We start from the raw sequence: 17,831 nt of genomic DNA, 5'->3' as shown, positions 1-17,831 counted from the left end.
ACTTTTTAACAAGTCTAACAGAATTATCCAGATACTTCCAAGCATGTAGACTTTTTAAAATGTACCATGGAAATTTGGAATTTTGGGGTGTGTGTGTGTGTGTGTGTTAATATGGAGATACAAAGTTAGTATACCTCTCTCTCCTATCTCTTCATTAAAGAATTCAAGGGGGGGCAGGGTGTGTGTGTGTGTGTGTGTGTGTGTGTGTTAATATGGAGATACAAAGTTAGTATACCTCTCTCTCCTTTCCTATCTCTTCATTAAAGAATTCAGGGTCAATTTAAATACAGATTAAACCCTTCAGAAATCAGTTATCAATACATGTGTTGCAACAGTTGCTTAGAAAGAGATATATAACTCCAACTTTGGGAGTGGTTAGTGTTTTAATAATACTTGGTGTAGCCCGGCCGGGTGTGGCTCAGCAGTTGAGCGTTGACCTAGGATCCAGGCGATCGGGGTTCGATTCCCGGTCAGAGCACATGCCCAGGTTGTGGGCTCAATCAATGACACTCTCATCATTGATGTTTCTCTCTCTCTCTCTCTCCCTCTCCTTTCCTCTCTCTGAAATCAATAAAGATATATTTAAAAAATAATAATAATAATACTTGGTGTATTATTTATATGTTTTAGTGTGTTACATCTGTTAACATGCCAATATTTTGTACAGTACTAACATTTGTTAATATCTTTTGATTAATTAAAAAGGAATTAGACTGTTTTACATATAGGACTCAGCCAGTCTTGATTCCAGTCTTTCAGGGGCACATTTTTCCACAGGAATAAAACTCTCCCTGAAGTCAGTAACAACCATTTTAAATTCTTTGATGCTTTCACCTAGGGCTATGAAGAGGTATCTCAGAAATTCACTTCCATAAGGCGAGTCCGCGGAGATAATTACTGTGCGCTGAGGGCCACACTGTTCCAGGCGATGAGCCAGCCAGCGGTGCTGCCCTCCTGGCTGCAGGACCCGGAGCTCACGCTGGTACGCTGCTGCTGCAGGTTTGCGTCTGTAATGTTTCAAATCGTTTTTGTGAGAAAAACTTCCCTTTTTTGCCCGTGCTCTGTGCTAGAAATGCCTGCAGTATGACGTCAGCATGTAGGTTCATTGGGTTTTGTGTGGTTGGGATGGTTTTGCATAGTAAAGCAACCAAAAATAGTACTTCCCAGAAGAAAAAAATGATAAAATTTATTTGAACAGTTGAACTGAATTAGCAGGTGTTTAGAGTTTGTAAAAAGCTCTTAGGAGCAGTTTGACTTCAGTTTTGGTGTCTGAATTAAATGGGGTGTACATTGTACTCTGAGAGCCTGCTGAGGTTTTAGAATGCACATTTCTGTAATTCTAGCTCCAGTTCAAGAAACTAGCATCCTCTGTGTGGTGTTAGGAAGATTGGCTTAGTAGGTAGTTGAACAGCAGCACTCAAAGAGTGATGATTAATGTCACCCTGGGAGAGGCTTCCTGCAGAGGTGAAGGTCAGGGGCTGTGTCCCATGCTAGGCCCTTTTCAGTGGTTTAAATCTGAAATGTGGTAGTGACACCCCAGGAAGTCATATATCATTGTGTCATGTGTCCATGACACATATCAGATGAGGTCACATAATAGGTTGGATGATAGGATATCCCAAGAGAGTTTGTTGTACAGGAATGACTGAGCAGAACTGACAATATGACATTAACTATAAGAAGAAAATCTTGTGCTTATATTTTTTAAAAAGGCAAAAACAAAACTCAGAGTGCTAGCTGTGGGAAATCTACCTTACCAGCAACTTATGAGGGGGGGGAAAAAAGACATGAGGATCTTAATTGGTTGCAAGCCCCATATGAGCCCACGTGACGGCATGGCTGGCAGTGATAGGGAAGCCCTGCTTTAAAAGGAGAGCTTCTAAAACAGTGACAGCCCCATCTTGAACTGGCTGGTCAGCTCCCATCTCAAGGAGCAAGTGCAGCTCTGTGCCTATATCCTCAGGACAGATGGGAGTGTGACCAAAATGATTCATCTCGTTTTGGGAACAATTGAAGGAGCTGGGGTATTTGGAGTTGAAAGGGCCTAGAATAAAGAGGACTTTTAGAGAAAACTGGTAGCCAGCTAAGCTAACTAGAAGTCTGTTAGGTGGATGAGGGATCACACACCCTCAGTGGGCAAAACCAGGACCAGTGAGTGGAGGATACTGCTTGCCCATCCTGTGATTATCAATTTTATAAACTGGTATAAAATCAGCACACCTGTACAAACTGTGAAAGCTATTTTTTCCTAAGCAAAGATATTTGTCATCTTAAGCAGGTTACTCAGTATTAGCTTACTGGTTTTTTTTGACATAGAAGCAGAAGCAGTTGATCCACTAGACTGTTTTATCCTTTGCAAATCCTGACATATTTCAGTAATGAAAAACTTCAGACTTGCTGATTACTTGGCAAAACCTGCCCGTGCCTGTAAGACACAGTTAGGGAAGCAAACATGAGTGATTTCACTCTTTTTTGTATTAACTTCAGTGTTTGACAATCATAATTTAATAGATTATGATATAAAATCCTTCTCAATTTTAGGCTGAGTTTTCCTTTAAGCCTTTTTTTCCCCAAGGGGCTGTTTAGATTTATGGATTTGACATAATGAATTTGAATTTTTATATTTTCCAAGAAACTCTGGTACAAGTAGTGCTTTACATAATTAAACATATAAAATATGCCCCATAAAAGCAAAGCACAATGTCCCTTTTATTTTATTAACAGGATGCCTTTGGGTATTAAAAATCAAGGTGAACTGTACTTGCTTTCTGATCATTGTTAAAATATGTTGTGTGTATGAGCAATGGGGCTTTAAGGTGGTTTTCCTGATTTGAGTCACGTGGAAATAGCTTTTAAATTCTCAAGTGCTCTTTCCAATTTCTTCCCTTTTCTGTGTATATCAGCCAACAAATAGAGTTTCTCTCTTGGGAGCATAAGCTGATTGATTGGTCACAGTGGTATTATTTTTGTCATCTAACCTTTATTTGAATGCCAAGAAGCCTTTGCCACAGAAAGTGCCTCATGCCTGCCTGTGACTTTAGTATTTAAGTTTATTAAACGTTAGTTCTGTTAAATGTCAGCTGAAGAAATGACTGTTCTTTTCTTGTTCTACTCTTACTAGAAGACTTGTGCTCCTGTTGGCTTCCAGCCCTCAGCAGCTTGCCTTGGTTTGAGCCTTTTTTTGTTTTACAGGGCCAGTTTTGCTGTATCACTTGAGCAGGTGACAGATGCTCCACATACTTCACATGAAATGCCAGTGCAGGAAGGGGTACCAGACTTGGTTGCACTTGACCAAACTGTTTCTAAGCACCTCCCTGCCCCCCCTCGTGCCCTCTGTGGACGCCATTGCACTCCTGTCCTCACTGACAAGGGCCAGGTTGAGTGCGAGTGGGTAGTGCAGCGTGACCATAGACATTGGGGTGGAAGGAACTAAGTGCATAGATGGAGGGGTTGGTGTGGCCTACTGAGGCTGGCAGTTCGCCCAAGGGTTTTGGGGTACCTGGACCAACTCACCCCAGAAGTGGAGTCTCTCTATTTCCAGGTATTACTTGTGTAACTCTGGAATAAGTAAACATCTTAATATTTATTTGTTAACACAGATGCTTAAGACAAGCAAATCTAGTGAAACTTAAATAATTCTATGGCTACAAAACAAAATTTTCCAGGGGTCTTGGTATGAAAGTCAGTGTTGCTATTTCCTACCCATCTTCTGCTATAGCAGAATAACTTGTGTTGTGTCATATTAAGTAAAACCCTGCTTGCTGTTAGAACTTGGCATAAATTGTTTGTTATAGTGGGGTTGGTTTGGTATATTAACTACTTGGATTAGACCCACAATAAGTATGACAATGGATCTATCTCAGTTTACCCTGATCCTTAGTCTTTCTGAAATGCTGAGGGCCTCTTTTGACCACAACCCTGTGTCTAGTGACAGTCATATGCCCTGGCCGGATCATGGCACAACACCTCTGGTTATTGTGTGTCCATGGGTCTTTTAGAAGACCTGGCCAGTTGTGGGGACACAAAAAGGTTGCTCCAGCAGGCAGGTTGGAGGGAATCTAGTTTCAGCGTTGTTAGGGTCTACTGAACTGCGCTGGCTTAAGTAACCCACCTCTTCAGCTTTTGGGGCTGGACAGGTCTTGGGACACCTAAGTTTTTGCATGAATCTGTAGAGCCAGAACTAGCTTCCGCCCATGGCCACATCTATGCTAAACATCCCTTGACTTCAGTGTACATTCCATCAAGGATTCATGTGATCCCAGTGGAGCCGTATTTTGTTGCCCAGGAACACGCACTCTTTAGCTAGCTGTATTTAAAAGTGTTCTCTGTAGCATTTTGCCCTCTTTCGTCGCTCATAGAACAGGGCATGAAAGGGATGTGGGAGAGCTGGGCGAGGAGGCCCTCCCCCAAGTCTGATCTCAGTGGAAGAGGGCCTGCACTTGGCTTTCTGCCCGTGCTCTGCTCCTCTGCCTTACTCCCTTCTCCGCCTGGAACGTTGGGCTTTGTCCTCCTTGCCCCAGGACAGTTCAGCTGCCCCTCACCTCCTTTCATCTTGCCTGGGCTCCCTATGTGTTTCTGCATCTGTTAGATCCCAGTTTTGGTGTTTGACAGCAGTCAGATTATCTATCCTGACCCCAACCTTGGAGGTGCTTGGTGTGGTTGTTCTTGGAACAGTGCCTGGGTCCCTGAGAGGTGGTGTCCTTCAGGTAGATTCCTTTGGTTTCCAAGTTTTCTAAGTTTTAGAATGTCTCTGAGTGGGTGGGACCTGTGACAGTGTTTTCTTAGAGTGGGTTAGACTGTACAGTATGTTGAAACTCATTTTATGAGTTAGTTTTAGGGATGGCACATTTTTATTTGCTATCCTTTTAATCATGGTGTTGATTTCAAGAGTTATAGACACTTGTTAGAAAAAACAGGCTGTTTTTATAGTTCAGTCACAAATGAAATTATACTTAAGCTAATTACCTACTTTATTCTTAAATATTTCCTATCATTATTTCTTGTTTAAGTTTTGTTTCTTGCTCAGATTTCTCTTATTATAACAGAAGTCCAGACTTTCTATGCGTAGGAGAAAAGAATGGCTAAAGTTTCATTCACTGCTTTCTTCTGAATAAATAATTCCACCTCAATTATTTTTCTTTTTGTAGTTTCTTTTTCACACCTTATTTTTTGGACTTTCTCCACTGTCTCCCAGAAGTATGCAACCTGTGCTGGAGAGTTACTCTAGCGACACTTTGGGCAATACATGGAAGGAACGAGGAGACAGACTTTTATTGGGTTTCTCTCTGCGTAATTAGATCTTTGGGGTCTCCTGAGTAATTCATTTGAGTGTTGTGCATGCTTTAGATACCTGCACAGTGTCCTGTGATGCTAAGGTGGGCTTCTGGGCTTCCCTTTACTGGGTTCCTAGCTCACATCTGTGTAGCCAGAATTCTGCTCACTTGCAGTTCTCTGTGCCCAGTTGTGATTTCAGCTTGTTGCCACTTGAGGGCATTTTAGGTTCTGGATAAACCTGAGAACCTAATTGAAGGTTTGCAGCAGTTCCCCACATTCTGAAATGCAGGACAGTGTGGCGACGGAGCTGGGTGGCTCTTGGGTGGGTGGTCATTTGTCGTCACGATGAGCCTTCCCCCCCCCACCACCACCACTTAGTGAGTGAATGTGGATCAGCATCACTGTGGTAACCCCAAGAGGAATTTGCATTCCTATTGTGGTTTTGTTTTTTTAGAGATGAAAGGACCTTTGTTTTACGTGATTGCTATAGATTGAGAAGGTAAAACTGGGATTATCATTTATGGAAGGGTCATCAGGGTCTTAGATTCCAGAAGAACTGAACAGATGATCTCATTTAAAACTATTTACAACTGTTAAACAAGCTCAGGTTCCACATAGGATATTGTAGGAATTAATTATTCTTTAGTGATGTTTTACTTGGAGGTGAATATTTGTTTCCTTTATAAATTTTATAGCAGTGACATGACATGCCTATGCCCAACCTAATTATATGGATTTTTCTCCCGACACACCCAAAACTGTTAGGAGAGTCTGAGTTCCCATGCTGTCATCCATCAAGTTTTGTCGCAGCTTGCCTTTCAGACTCCAGATTCCACTCATGATTGGGGGAAAATATCAAATGCTCCAGGAAAAAAGGGAAACAGGCGAAGTATTAATTTAGCTGTAATTTCTTCTTTTTTTTTTTTTAATATTTATTGAGAGCATACTATATGCCACTTGTCCTCATTCTTTTTTTTTTTTTTTAAATATATCTTTATTGATTTGAGGGAGAGACAGATAGAAACATCAATGATGAGAGAATCATGGATTGAGCCCACAACCCGGGCATGTGCCCTGACCGGGAATCGAACCCCGATCGCCTGGATCCCAGGTCCACGCTCAACCGCTGAGCCACGCCCAGCTGGGCTAGCTGTCACTTCTTTAATGAGCTAGGCCATCAGTCACAGCTCCCCTAACCCCTGCTTCTTACTCTCAGTGGTATTTTTAATCTTACTATACTAAGCAGTTGAACTAGATACAATATTGCTTCATTGAATATTAAAACTTTGAGTATATGTGTTAATATCAAAATTAGGTTTTATTTTTCTAATCAGGAAGGGACCAGATTTTTACTCAATCCTAAACCACCTCACATGCTCCAAAATGCCTTTTAGAGTCAGGCATTAGGGAGGGCTAGGGAGTTTGCCAGCGAGTCCAGTGGCTACCGGAAGGTTTCTGTGAAGACGTTCCTTTACATACTCTCACAAATTGCTGTGTAGGGCTCTTGGCTGGGGTCATTGCACAAGGTAGATTATGCCCCTGTATCTCAACCTGAACTACCATTTCACGCTAGCTGTCCTCCTTACAGTGGTACTTTCTGAGTTCCTGACCTCCAGATTTAGGTGATCCATCCTAAACCACATGACAGGTTTGCAGGATGAATTCTGGAAATGAAGGTCTGTTTTGTAGGCTTTGTGGTTTCTTACAGCTTGGAACGTGTGATGGACTTTTTGGAAGGTTAACGTTCTTCTTCTCTGTTTTTTGATACTGCAGTTACCAGAAAAACTCATAAGTAAATACAGCTGGATCAAGCAGTGGAAACTTGGATTGAAATTTGAGGGGAAAAGCGAGGACCTGGCTGATAAAATTAAGGAGTCTCTCACTCTGCTAAGGAAGAAGGTTTGGACATGGATTTTCCTTTCTCTGAGAAGCGCAAACTCCTGCTCCTAATGGCCCCAGCACACCATTTCTTGTTTTGTTTTTTCTTGAATTTATTGGGGTGACATTGGTTAATAAAATTATGTAGGATTCAGGTGTACAATTCTATAATACATCATCTGTATATTGTGTGCTCACCACACCAAGTCAAGTCTCTTTCCATCACCACTTGTCCCTCTCAGCAGACCACGTCTTAGTCCTCACTAGTGGACTATCAAGCATCCTTGGCTGGTTTTTAGGCAAAATAATTTTGGATGAACACAAACTCTTCCAGTGAGGTCTTTGGCAAAATTGAGAAATATCAACATCTTGTATTCTCAGAGGAGATATATTTAATGAATTGTTTAACTTTCTTAAAAGGAAACTGTAACAAATGTAGTCTTTGTGCTAAGTCATACTAACAAGTTTCAGCAATACTCTAGTCCACATTTCTTTTTTTTTAAAGAAAATGCTTTTATTGATTTTGGGGAGAGAGAGAAACATCAATCTGAGAGAAACATTGATCGGCTGCCTTCCTCATGCTCCCCGACCAGGGATTGAGCCCGTAAACTGGGCATGTGCCCTGACTAGTAACTGAACCGGTGACCTTTCAGTATCCAGGACAACACTCAACCAGCTGAACCACACCAGCCAGGGCTGGCCCATATTTCTTACAGTATTTTCAGTGATCATGAATTCGTGTACCGTAAGCTCCATGCCACCTCCATTAGACTTTTAGCTCCATGAAAGACTATTGCTTTATAACCAGTGCCTAGACCTGAGCCTGACACATAATAGGCATTTGGTAAATACCTTGTTGATGAATGAACTAAGGACCCTGACTTCTTGGAACCTAGTTTGTATTTACAATCATAAGAAGTATTTACTGGAAAATACACTGTCCAAGGAACACTAGTGATAAGGAAATGGGAGGAAGAGAAGGACAGGGATTTTATTGTTCTTGCCTGTTAAGCAGAGCATAGGATTCATGGGGGCTGAAGGCCTGTGCTGCCCTGTCTCTGGGTCAGTGGAGGGTTGAGGGCAGGGCTCTGACCCTGGGGGAGTGAGTGAGTGGGAAGGCTCTACAGCTCAGCCACTGATGATGAGTTCCTTTTTATCTCTTTTTAAGTTCTTGTGAAATTGCAAGTTTTGCTTTTTTTAGTGTGTCTGCTGTAACTAGATCCTCATTTTGGGGAATGTTTAAGTGATTTCAATTTACAATAATACAAAAATGATTCATTAATAATCTGAGCCACATTAGTAGCACTTCCTATTGGCCAGGCCATGACTAAAAGTTTTATGTATTTAATTATTACAGCTACCAAGGTATTGTTGCTATGGTTATCCCATGAGAAGACTAAGGCCCAGCAATTGGTTAATGCCTTGCAAAAGCCACCAGCTGCTCTGGCGAGGGCTTCATTCCATGCTGACTCTGACTCTAGAGCCGTGCTCTTGACTGGCAACTTATCTACTTCTGGAAAATAAGTTCCAGCTTTCAACCCAGATGTTGGAGAGTCCTGTGGTGTAGTGATTACCATTAAAATTTACTCTTGAATTTAAAATTTCAATGGGTATCAGAGGAACAGCGGTTACTGGTGATTCGTAAGGACTAGTGTTCTGTTGGCACCTTTCGTCCTCATTTCCTTTAGCTTAAAGTGACGTGCACATGGGGTCTTCTCGTCCACATACAGAGCTTGCCTGTTTTGATTGAATACCTAACACTTCTCTATTCTTAATCAGCAGTTAATAAGAATTTCCTGAGTGGATTTATTCATTTGAAACTCACATATAGATATATATATTTTTCAAACGAAATGTAAAGCATTTATTAGATGATCACTAAGAGTAAATGGAGGCCCTTAACAATAAGCTGCGCCCTTAAAATTTTCATTTTCTAGACCTGCAGATTTTTAAGAGGTTAGAAGGTTAAGTTTAGTACACTAATACTCAGGAGACCCCACAGTCTTCCTTGCCCATCTTCATTTTTGAAGGTTGGCTTGGAGTTTCTGGGTAACTGTACCTGTAAGCCCCTTACAGAGAGGAGTAATTTCAGCTACCCTTCACAGCTTCACCCCCAGGCCTCACACGCACGTTAGGTCACACGCACGTTAGGTCTTCCATGAATATTTCTGATTGACTGATTCAGTCACATTGCCTGGGAAGTTAGGGTTCATAATTGCCATTCCACAGTCCCAGTGTTTCTCCTTAGTACATTGTTCTTTTGTTTCAAATTAATGGGGCAAAAGCTGAATGAGGAATTTGTGTGGTCTGAAGAGTAGTACCATTGTTTGAATTGGAAAGTTGAACGTTGTGATCATTGGTACGTGACCCATGGTTGCCTACTTTTGAAAATGATTTTGTGCTCCTAGTATGGAAGTATACCAGGAACTTTTAGAACAAAAATGTAATTATTACGTAACTTTTTTTTATTGCAGTGGGCAGGCTTGGCTGACCTGAGGACTGCTGAGGCAAGGCAGACAGCTTGTGATGAACTGTTCACAAATGAAGAGGAAGAATATAGCCTTTATGAAGCTGTAAAATTTTTAATGCTACACAGAGCCATTGAACTATATGATGATAAAGAGAAGGGAAAGGAAGTACCATTTTTCTCTGTGCTTCTGTTTGCTCGGGACACATCCAGTGACCCTGGACAGCTACTGAGGAACCATCTAAACCAGGTGGGAAACACTGGTGGCCTCGAACAGGTGAGTTACTACCTTTGGGAGTATATTATCCCAAAATACCAGCATTAAGCATCAAACATTATCTCACAGCTTTTTGGGGTCAGGAATTCAGGAGCAGCTTAGTTGGGTGGTTCTAGCTTGGGGTCTCAGGTGGTTGCAATATGAGGACTCGAGTGGGGCTAGAGGATCCATGTCCAACATGGCTCACTCACCTGGCTATTGGAAGGAAGCCTCAGCCCCTCACTGGTAGGTGATAATACCTTGCCGTGTGGGGCTTTTTATAGATAGGGCTGCGTGAGTGTCCTCACAACATGACAACTGGCTTCTCTCAGAAAGTAGTTCAAGAAGACAGGAAGAAGCCACAATGTCTTTTATGATCTATTCTTGGAAGTCATACCCCATTACTTACACCATATTATATTTTTTAGCAAGTCTGCCCCACACTTAAAAAATTGTGAACCTATTTTAGAACCACCATGGTTATCTCAGCCTGGGCTTTCTTCTGCAGGGCGGTGGATGGGATCAGTATCTTTGGTTCTGGTAGTCTACAAAAAAAAAAAAAAAAGTCATCTAAAGGGCCTCTTTTAATCTTGGCAGCTGTAGCTGTATTAGCTACAAATATAGAAATGGAGTCACCTTAGCCAGTAGAGCGCAGCCTGCTCTTGGACCTTTTACAGATGTGCTAAGTTTGGAGTTTACACAGAGACCCAGTGTAGTACTGTCCCGTGAGCCAGCAGTTGACTCACTTTGCACTTTCTATCGTTGGTGAGTTCATTACGTTGCCCTAAAAAGCTTTAGTCTTTTTTTAGCGGAATAGCCAACCACTAAAGTAGCCTTAAGGTTATCCTTCCAAAGTGCTACCTTCCTACTTCCATGGCTGACTCTTTGGCTTGCCTATTCCTGGTTCTGTAGGAAAGAGCAAAGAGATGGTCAGGCAGGATTGAAGATAATTATTTAAAAATTTATCTGTACTTGTAATGTAGATGACCTACGTCTCCTGAACGTAGCTAATAACTTGTAGTAAAGTGTGTTTTGCATATCAGACTAAGTTAGTCCTTTCTGGGTCTCCACAAGGTCTGCTGTTATGGAGAGTCCAATTTTTAAAAAACAGCTTTATTGAGATATAATTTACCTACCATAAAGTTTACCCTTTAAAAGTGTGCAGCTCAGTGGTTTTTACTATGTTTACAGAGTTTTGCAGCCATTACAACAGTCTAATTTTAGGCCATTTTATCACCCCTAGAAGAAACCTCATACCCATTAGTACTCATCCCCCATTCTTCCCAGTCCTAGGCAGCCACTAACCTATTTTCCATCACAATAGATTTGCCTGTTATAGACATTTCATATAAATGGAATCATATAATACATGGTCTTTTGTGACTGGCTTCTTTTACAGCCTAATGTTTTTAAGGCTCATGCATATTGTATCATGCGTCAGTTCTTCATTCCTGTTTATTGACAAATACTATTCCATTGTATGGATATATTATGTTTTATTCACCCACTCATCAGTTGATGGGTATATGGGTCATTTCCGTTTTTAGTTATTATGAATAATCCTGCTATGAACATTCATGTACAAGTCTTTTGTGTGGACATGTTTTCAGTTCTCTTGAGTATAGGCCTAGGAGTGGAATTGTGGGATCATATGGCAGTTCTTTGTTTAGAGATTTGAGGAACTGCCACAATTTTCTAAAGCAGCTGTATCATTTGTCCTTTCTACCAGCAGAGTTTCAGAGTCCCATTTCTCCACATCCTCACATGCTTCTTTTTTATTGAGGTGAAGCTCACATAACATACAAATAGCCTTTTTATTTTTTTAAATATATCTTTATTGATTTCAGAGAGAGGAAGGGAGAGGGAGAGAGAGAGAAACATCAATGATGAGAGAGTCGTCATTGATCGGCTGCCTCATGCATGCCCCTAACTGGGGATTGATCCTGCAACCCGGGCATGTGCCCTGACCGGGAATTGAACTGTGATCTCCTGGATCCTAGGTCGATGCTCAACTGCTGAGCCATGCCTGGCGGGGCCAAATAGCCATTTTAAAGTGTACAGCTCAGTGACCTTTAGTACATTTACACTGTGTGGCCACCACCTGTATCAAATTCCAAAATATTTCATCGCCCCAAAAGAAAAACACATATGTGGTAAGCAGTTACTCCCCCACATCTGTCTTTTTGATCATAGCCATTCTAGAGGCTGTGCAGTGGTGTCTCACTGTGGTTTGTATTTCCATTCCCCTGATGACTCTTCATGTGCATATTGGCCATTTGCCTATCTTCTTTGGAGAACTAGCTATTCAGATCCTTTGCTCAATTTTTAAACTGGTCATTTTTTTTGTTGTTGAGTTGTAAGAGCTCTTTATAAATTCTGGTTACAAGTCCCTCATCAGACATGATGTGATCCATTCTTGGCGATTTGCTTGTTTATAATGGCCACATGTAAGAGGACTGGGGCTGGACCCACAGGGAAGAAGAAAGGTTTTTGCTTAGCTGTCATAGCCTGGGATACCTGGGATGGAGCTGGTGGTAAGTGGCATCTTTCATGGTTGCTGCCCCCTACTTACTCGTTTGGTCTCCCCCCAGATTGAAATGTTCCTTCTCGCCTATGCTGTGTGCCACACCATCCAGGTGTACCGGCTCTCCAAGTACGGCACTGAAGAGTTCATTACAGTCTACCCCACAGACCCACCCAAGGACTGGCCAGTGGTGACCCTGATCGCCGAGGACGATCGGCACTACAATATCCCCGTGAGAGTGTGCGAGGAGACTAGTCTGTGAGAGACGTGCACCTGGACAGCCTGGCAGTGGGGCCAAGGTGTGCACGCAGTTCCTTGGCGCCACCCTCGGCCTGCTGGTCTCTTAGAATGAATTACACGAACTCTTGGACCCTGTCAAGTGGCCTGGGATATTCTGAAGACTAACTTTTGATAATAAGAGTTAACCAGGCTTTTCCCTCATGATGCAATATGTTTTAGTGGGGCCCTTCAGAGCACACCTGTTGGAAGGTGCAAACTACATTTTTTTTCATAAATACTTTCGTATCAGGAGACTCATTTTGGGAGGAATATTCTTTATATCTCAAATCAAACTTTCTCTAATAGTAAACTGGCTTTCAGTTTTTCTTTTTGAACAGTAATTTTTTTTGTTTTGGTGGTAATGGGTCTCTCTTGTGCCCTTCCTATGCAGTCTGCTTACGCAGTGTATTTCTGGGATCTGTTAATGGCACAGTCTGAACATCCTCTGATAGTCTCGTCAAGCAGTGGTTTGGATTTACATAATAATTAAAGATGTTCTAAACAGATTATTTAATAGAAGATTAAGAATTGGGTCCAAAAATGAGTTATTCAGAGGCTGAAGCAGGAGCTGGAGCAGGAGGGAGGCGGTAGTACCTGGAAATTCTTGCTAGTCCAGTACTTGACAGGTGTTGAGGCCACAGCCACACCGGGTCTGATGCTGGGTGCAAGTGGTGCTCTGTAGCTGCTTGTAGTTGAGTTCTAGTGTCGGGAGCTTTTATTACTGTGCTCATAGATTCACCATTATAGTCAGAACAGTGCTGAGACCTACCTGCGTTTTTAGAGGAGAAAGCCAAGGCCAAATGAGCTCAGGCACTTGAGTTCAGGGTGGGATGAGCTGGATCCAGGTCTTCCTGTTCCCTTTTCATGCTGTTTTTTTAGGGTGTTTCTATTGCCAAATTCATCTGCAGGTAGGGGATGAGTAGCAGCACAGTGTCTAAGGTTTTTCATGAGTTAGTATAAGCAGAAGTGACTAAAACTGAGTGCAAAAGTATGGCTGAGCCACATCTGTCCTTGATTTGGTATGGAAAGCCTGAGGGAGGCAGTGTTCCTGGCCGTGAGTGATTGCCTGCGTGGTCACAGGCTAGCATGGTGACCAGATAGTGGTTATAGGGCAGCCTAGCTGAGCATGGTCAGCATGAGGGCCTGAATTGTCCATGTGAGGCATGGACTGTGGACACTGTTCCCAGTAACCAGACATGTCGCTCTTTAGGGTTGTATCAGCAGCTCCTGAATTGGCTCAGCATTTGTGGGGTGGTGTTTCCTTGAAGTACTGAGCTTTACTTTAGAATAACTTAAATCTTTTTATTTGGTCCAATTTAATAAAGTTTATAATCTTTCTAATCTGTTTTTTTCTCCAGAGGGGCAAACCTTTTTTAAAAATCTAAGTTTTGCTTTCACTTAAAAATTCAAATTCTTGGTTCAGAAAACTCAGAGGCCACACAGAACTATGCAGACTGTTACATTAGTATGTTCCCCATTACCTCATCAGTAATAGTCACCACATTTTGGTAGATGCTAATTCACTGAATCAAATTCTCTAAATGTGTGTGGATTAGAGAGGCTTGTGTTTTTCACTGTGAAATGCAATGGTGCCTCGGATAGGAGGTGCCTAGAAGCCAAGTTCAAGTAATAATAATGACTTCTTGTTGGTTTTGATGTTTCATTTTAGTAGTTGTAACACAGGAAATAGGTACCATTCATTCTTGAATATTTTTAAAAGCTTTAATGTTTAGGTTGAACAAAGCAGTAGGGATCTGTGTTCCTCTGACTTTGTTCATACCCACTGTTGAATTTAATGATACTCATGATAATAACACGATCATTTGTCTTTGAGTTTTGAAAATAATCTCAGTGAACTTGAACTGGACTTCTGGGCAACTTAATTGTTTACATTTTATACTTTTTTCTTGTTCCTGTGTATGATATTGTTAGAGTGTGTGCAGAAATTGTGGTCTTCACCACCACACTGATAAAAATTCAAAAGGATGAGTTTAACTTATTTTCTGTCTCAAGGCCTTATTGTACTGCTCTCAGACTGTTGTCCAGGCTTAGCGGGATCATGGCATGAGAGAAGCAAAGCTGCAATGAAACAGAACCTCAGGAAATATAGATGGTTGGCCAACTTTAACATTTCTTTGTTGCACCATGCAACTTCAGTTACCCAGAGTCCTAATTCCATTTCTTGTTCCTGGTCTTGGGCTGGTCAGGTGACAGGAGCAGAATGGAAATTAAATTCAGATCAAAATGGATTCAGGAGGATAATTACTTAGAGGGATCTCTAAAATGATTAAACTATCTAAAAGGAAGGTAGTGGGAACTACCCTGTGCTTATTTTCAGTCCAAGAGTTTATTGCAAGAGTTTTGGACCCTATGATTTTAACAGAAAGATGATCTCTCCCTTAAGCAGGCATGACTTACACCTTTGAGCTCATTTAAGGTGCATTTAAACCTAAAAGAATTTCCATCTAACAAGTTCCATGGAATTAACATTGCTCCTTCGGAACTCCTTCCCGGTCCCCCTCCTCACCTACATATACAGCGTCCATTCATTTCATTCATACACATGGAGCAGTGATGGCAGCGGTTGAGAACAAAAGGCCAGTGTGTGGTCTTTCACTTACCATCTAGGTGTAGGGGGAATTTGATCTGAAATGTTTGCAGTTTCTCTTCCTTTGGATACAGCATATCTGAAAATGTTTTAAATGCACAGAACAAGACTGACCCTGTTTTCTTTATATAGCCATTTACACTTCTATTATACTGTTATATATTCACTTAATGCCTGATGAAATTTTTCTTTGATTAAGGGAAACAGACATTGCCTTTGCATTCTTTCATTAGTTGTTTCCCCTCCAATTCTAGAGCTTATCAGGTAAAATCTGAGGCCACATGAGTCTAACACCTCTGACAGAGAAGCGACCTTTGCGACGAAACGACCTTTGTGGTTGTGTGGTTTGGTTTTTTTTAAGAGACTGTGTTATTCTCCTGCTCTCACCCTCACCCCAAGGTGTTGTTTTCCTTGTGAGCTCGTAGTTTAGTTTTTAAAGATCTTCCAGATAATGACTGTGAAGTGCTGCTGTATTGCATTTAATGATCTAGTTCCCGCCCTTACCATGGCATATATGTAGGACTCCAGTAGTCTCCCTGGCTGTGTCACTTTTCTGATGTTAAAATAAAGTTAAATTATTTTCTCTCTTAAGCAACACTTTGCAGATACTTCCCCTGGAAAGCCAGAAAGTATTTTCAGAAGTATATACCTCCAGGGCATCTCACTTGCAGGCATACATAAAAATAAATGCCTTTTAAAAAAGATCTGTGACTACTGTGAAGTGAATCTGAAATGTGAGAAACACCTGGAGTCCCCAAATAGTTCAGCAGAAGCAGGGTCCAAGGAACTGTAAGAGGTAAACTGAAGAAGGACTGATTTTAGATGAGAAATCCCGCTTAGAAACAAAGCAGCAGATGCCCAACAGACCTGAGCTTCAGTTAGAAACGGATAAAAGTCTGAGAGTGGAGGGACTTATATGCGTGGGTTCTGCAAATTCCTTTTTTCTAAAGTTAATAAGTCCCCATGTAACAGAAGTGTAACATTTAATGCTTTAGGGAAACCTCATTGTTGATCTTTCCTGAGGGGATGGAGAGACCAGGGAGTCAGTGCTGAGCTGTACGGAGAATAAAGGTGGGCACCTCTTTTTAATGCTTGTGTAATTCCATTTATAAGCTGGAGCTGTGAAAAGCACAGAACTAAACTGGTTTGACTGCCCAGCACCCTGTTGGCAGTAGCATTGGGGGCAATGTGGGCTCACCATGCCCAGGAGGGGCGTGTGTGTTGTATGTGCATGCATGCACGTGCGTGTATGCAAGTGCTTGTGCTGGTCTGCACTCCCATTGTGACTGTGTTATGCGCAGGAGGCCTCACAGCAGGGGGCCCAGCAGACTTAGGTATGGTGGAGGGAAGCTGTCCCATTTGTATTTTTTTAATGGTAAATTGAAATTTATGACTGGGAAGGGTGGAATGGATTAGCCTGTATAATTAAACTATACAGAGTGGCCATTAAGTCTGGAAATACATTAATTGTATTGAAATGTCATATCAACAAACCATTTGTTGTGTATGTGTCTGTTCCTGGGCCTTATGCCACCTGTATATTTAAATATTTTGAGCGCTCATTAATAGCCAGACGATTAATGGAGAACACTGACTGGAGTTTTATCTCAGTCCTGTTGATTTCTTGGGTGTAAGTCTGGGTCAGGGATGAAATTGCCAAAGCCTGGGTAATACAAGGAAACGGTCGGGCTTGGAATGTCAGTTGATAGTCGTTTCCCTGTGATTGAACTTAATTATGAACTTTAAAGTAATTTCATATTTAAGGGTTTTATATATTGAACAATGCCTTCACATAAATGGTGCTAAAATATGGTACCCCTCCTTTTCAGGAGCACAGCAGTCCACGGTTCACTTTGATTTTTCTGAGCATTTAGATACGGGAACAAAGCCAAAATGAATGTATTTAATGAGTTATCTGCTTGTTTCCATTGCTTTTATTAAAATGTTTTGGTATTGTCACCTGCACTTTAGCAGCTTCTAACTTTCTATAATGCGAATTTGGAAAGGAAACCCTGGGACTGATGCCCAGGGGGTGGTTCCCCCTCTGCAGGCTGGACTGGGAAGGGAGAGAAAAGTGCAGGAACATGTGGTGTGAACCTGGGCATGCTTGTCTTGGCTTGTTTAGCCAAGTCTCTGTTTACACTGTAAAATGTCAACATTTGTCAAAAATTCTCCTGCTCTGAAAAACATGGCCCCAGGCTCTGGTCAGTTTGGGGCCTTGCCTCCCACCTGCATCTGTGGAGAGACACCTGGGTCGGGGTGAGAGTTTCCTCTGTGACTTGCTGAATCTCTTCTTCACAGAGGCCCAGATGACCTGTGGCTTCGCTGTAGATCCCCTTTAGCAACCCTGGCCACTAAGGATTGTAAAAACAACTAAAAATAAACAGAAAATAAAAACTCAGAAGGCTGGCTGTGTTGCTGTGGTTCAGTGCTTGCCTTTGAGGACTTGGGGAGTTTGGGGTCCAATGCTTTAACTTTCCAGCACCCCCAAGACAGGCCTGTGATGCCCAGTGCCTTTACATGCCAAACCCATAGGAAGTGCTCC

General features: G+C 41.8%; 1 protein-coding gene across 1 annotated transcript in view; it reads left to right on the top strand.

The window, feature by feature from the left end:
• Window positions 1–14,677, top strand: part of OTULIN (OTU deubiquitinase with linear linkage specificity) — a 31,227-nt gene extending 16,550 nt beyond the window's left edge. The window contains exons 4-7 of the mRNA XM_087815340.1: window positions 839–982; window positions 7,048–7,173; window positions 9,627–9,896; window positions 12,467–14,677. Of these exons, the coding sequence (XP_087671466.1) occupies window positions 839–982; window positions 7,048–7,173; window positions 9,627–9,896; window positions 12,467–12,661 (735 nt within the window). The 3' untranslated portion in view covers window positions 12,662–14,677. The remainder of the gene's footprint in view (window positions 1–838; window positions 983–7,047; window positions 7,174–9,626; window positions 9,897–12,466) is intronic.
• The last annotated feature ends 3,154 nt before the right edge of the window (window positions 14,678–17,831 follow it).

This window comes from Miniopterus natalensis, chromosome 3 (genome assembly GCF_054644295.1).
Source record: "Miniopterus natalensis isolate mMinNat1 chromosome 3, mMinNat1.hap1, whole genome shotgun sequence".
Taxonomy (NCBI): Eukaryota; Metazoa; Chordata; class Mammalia; order Chiroptera; family Miniopteridae; genus Miniopterus; species Miniopterus natalensis.
This window is presented reverse-complemented; position numbering and strand designations above follow the sequence as displayed.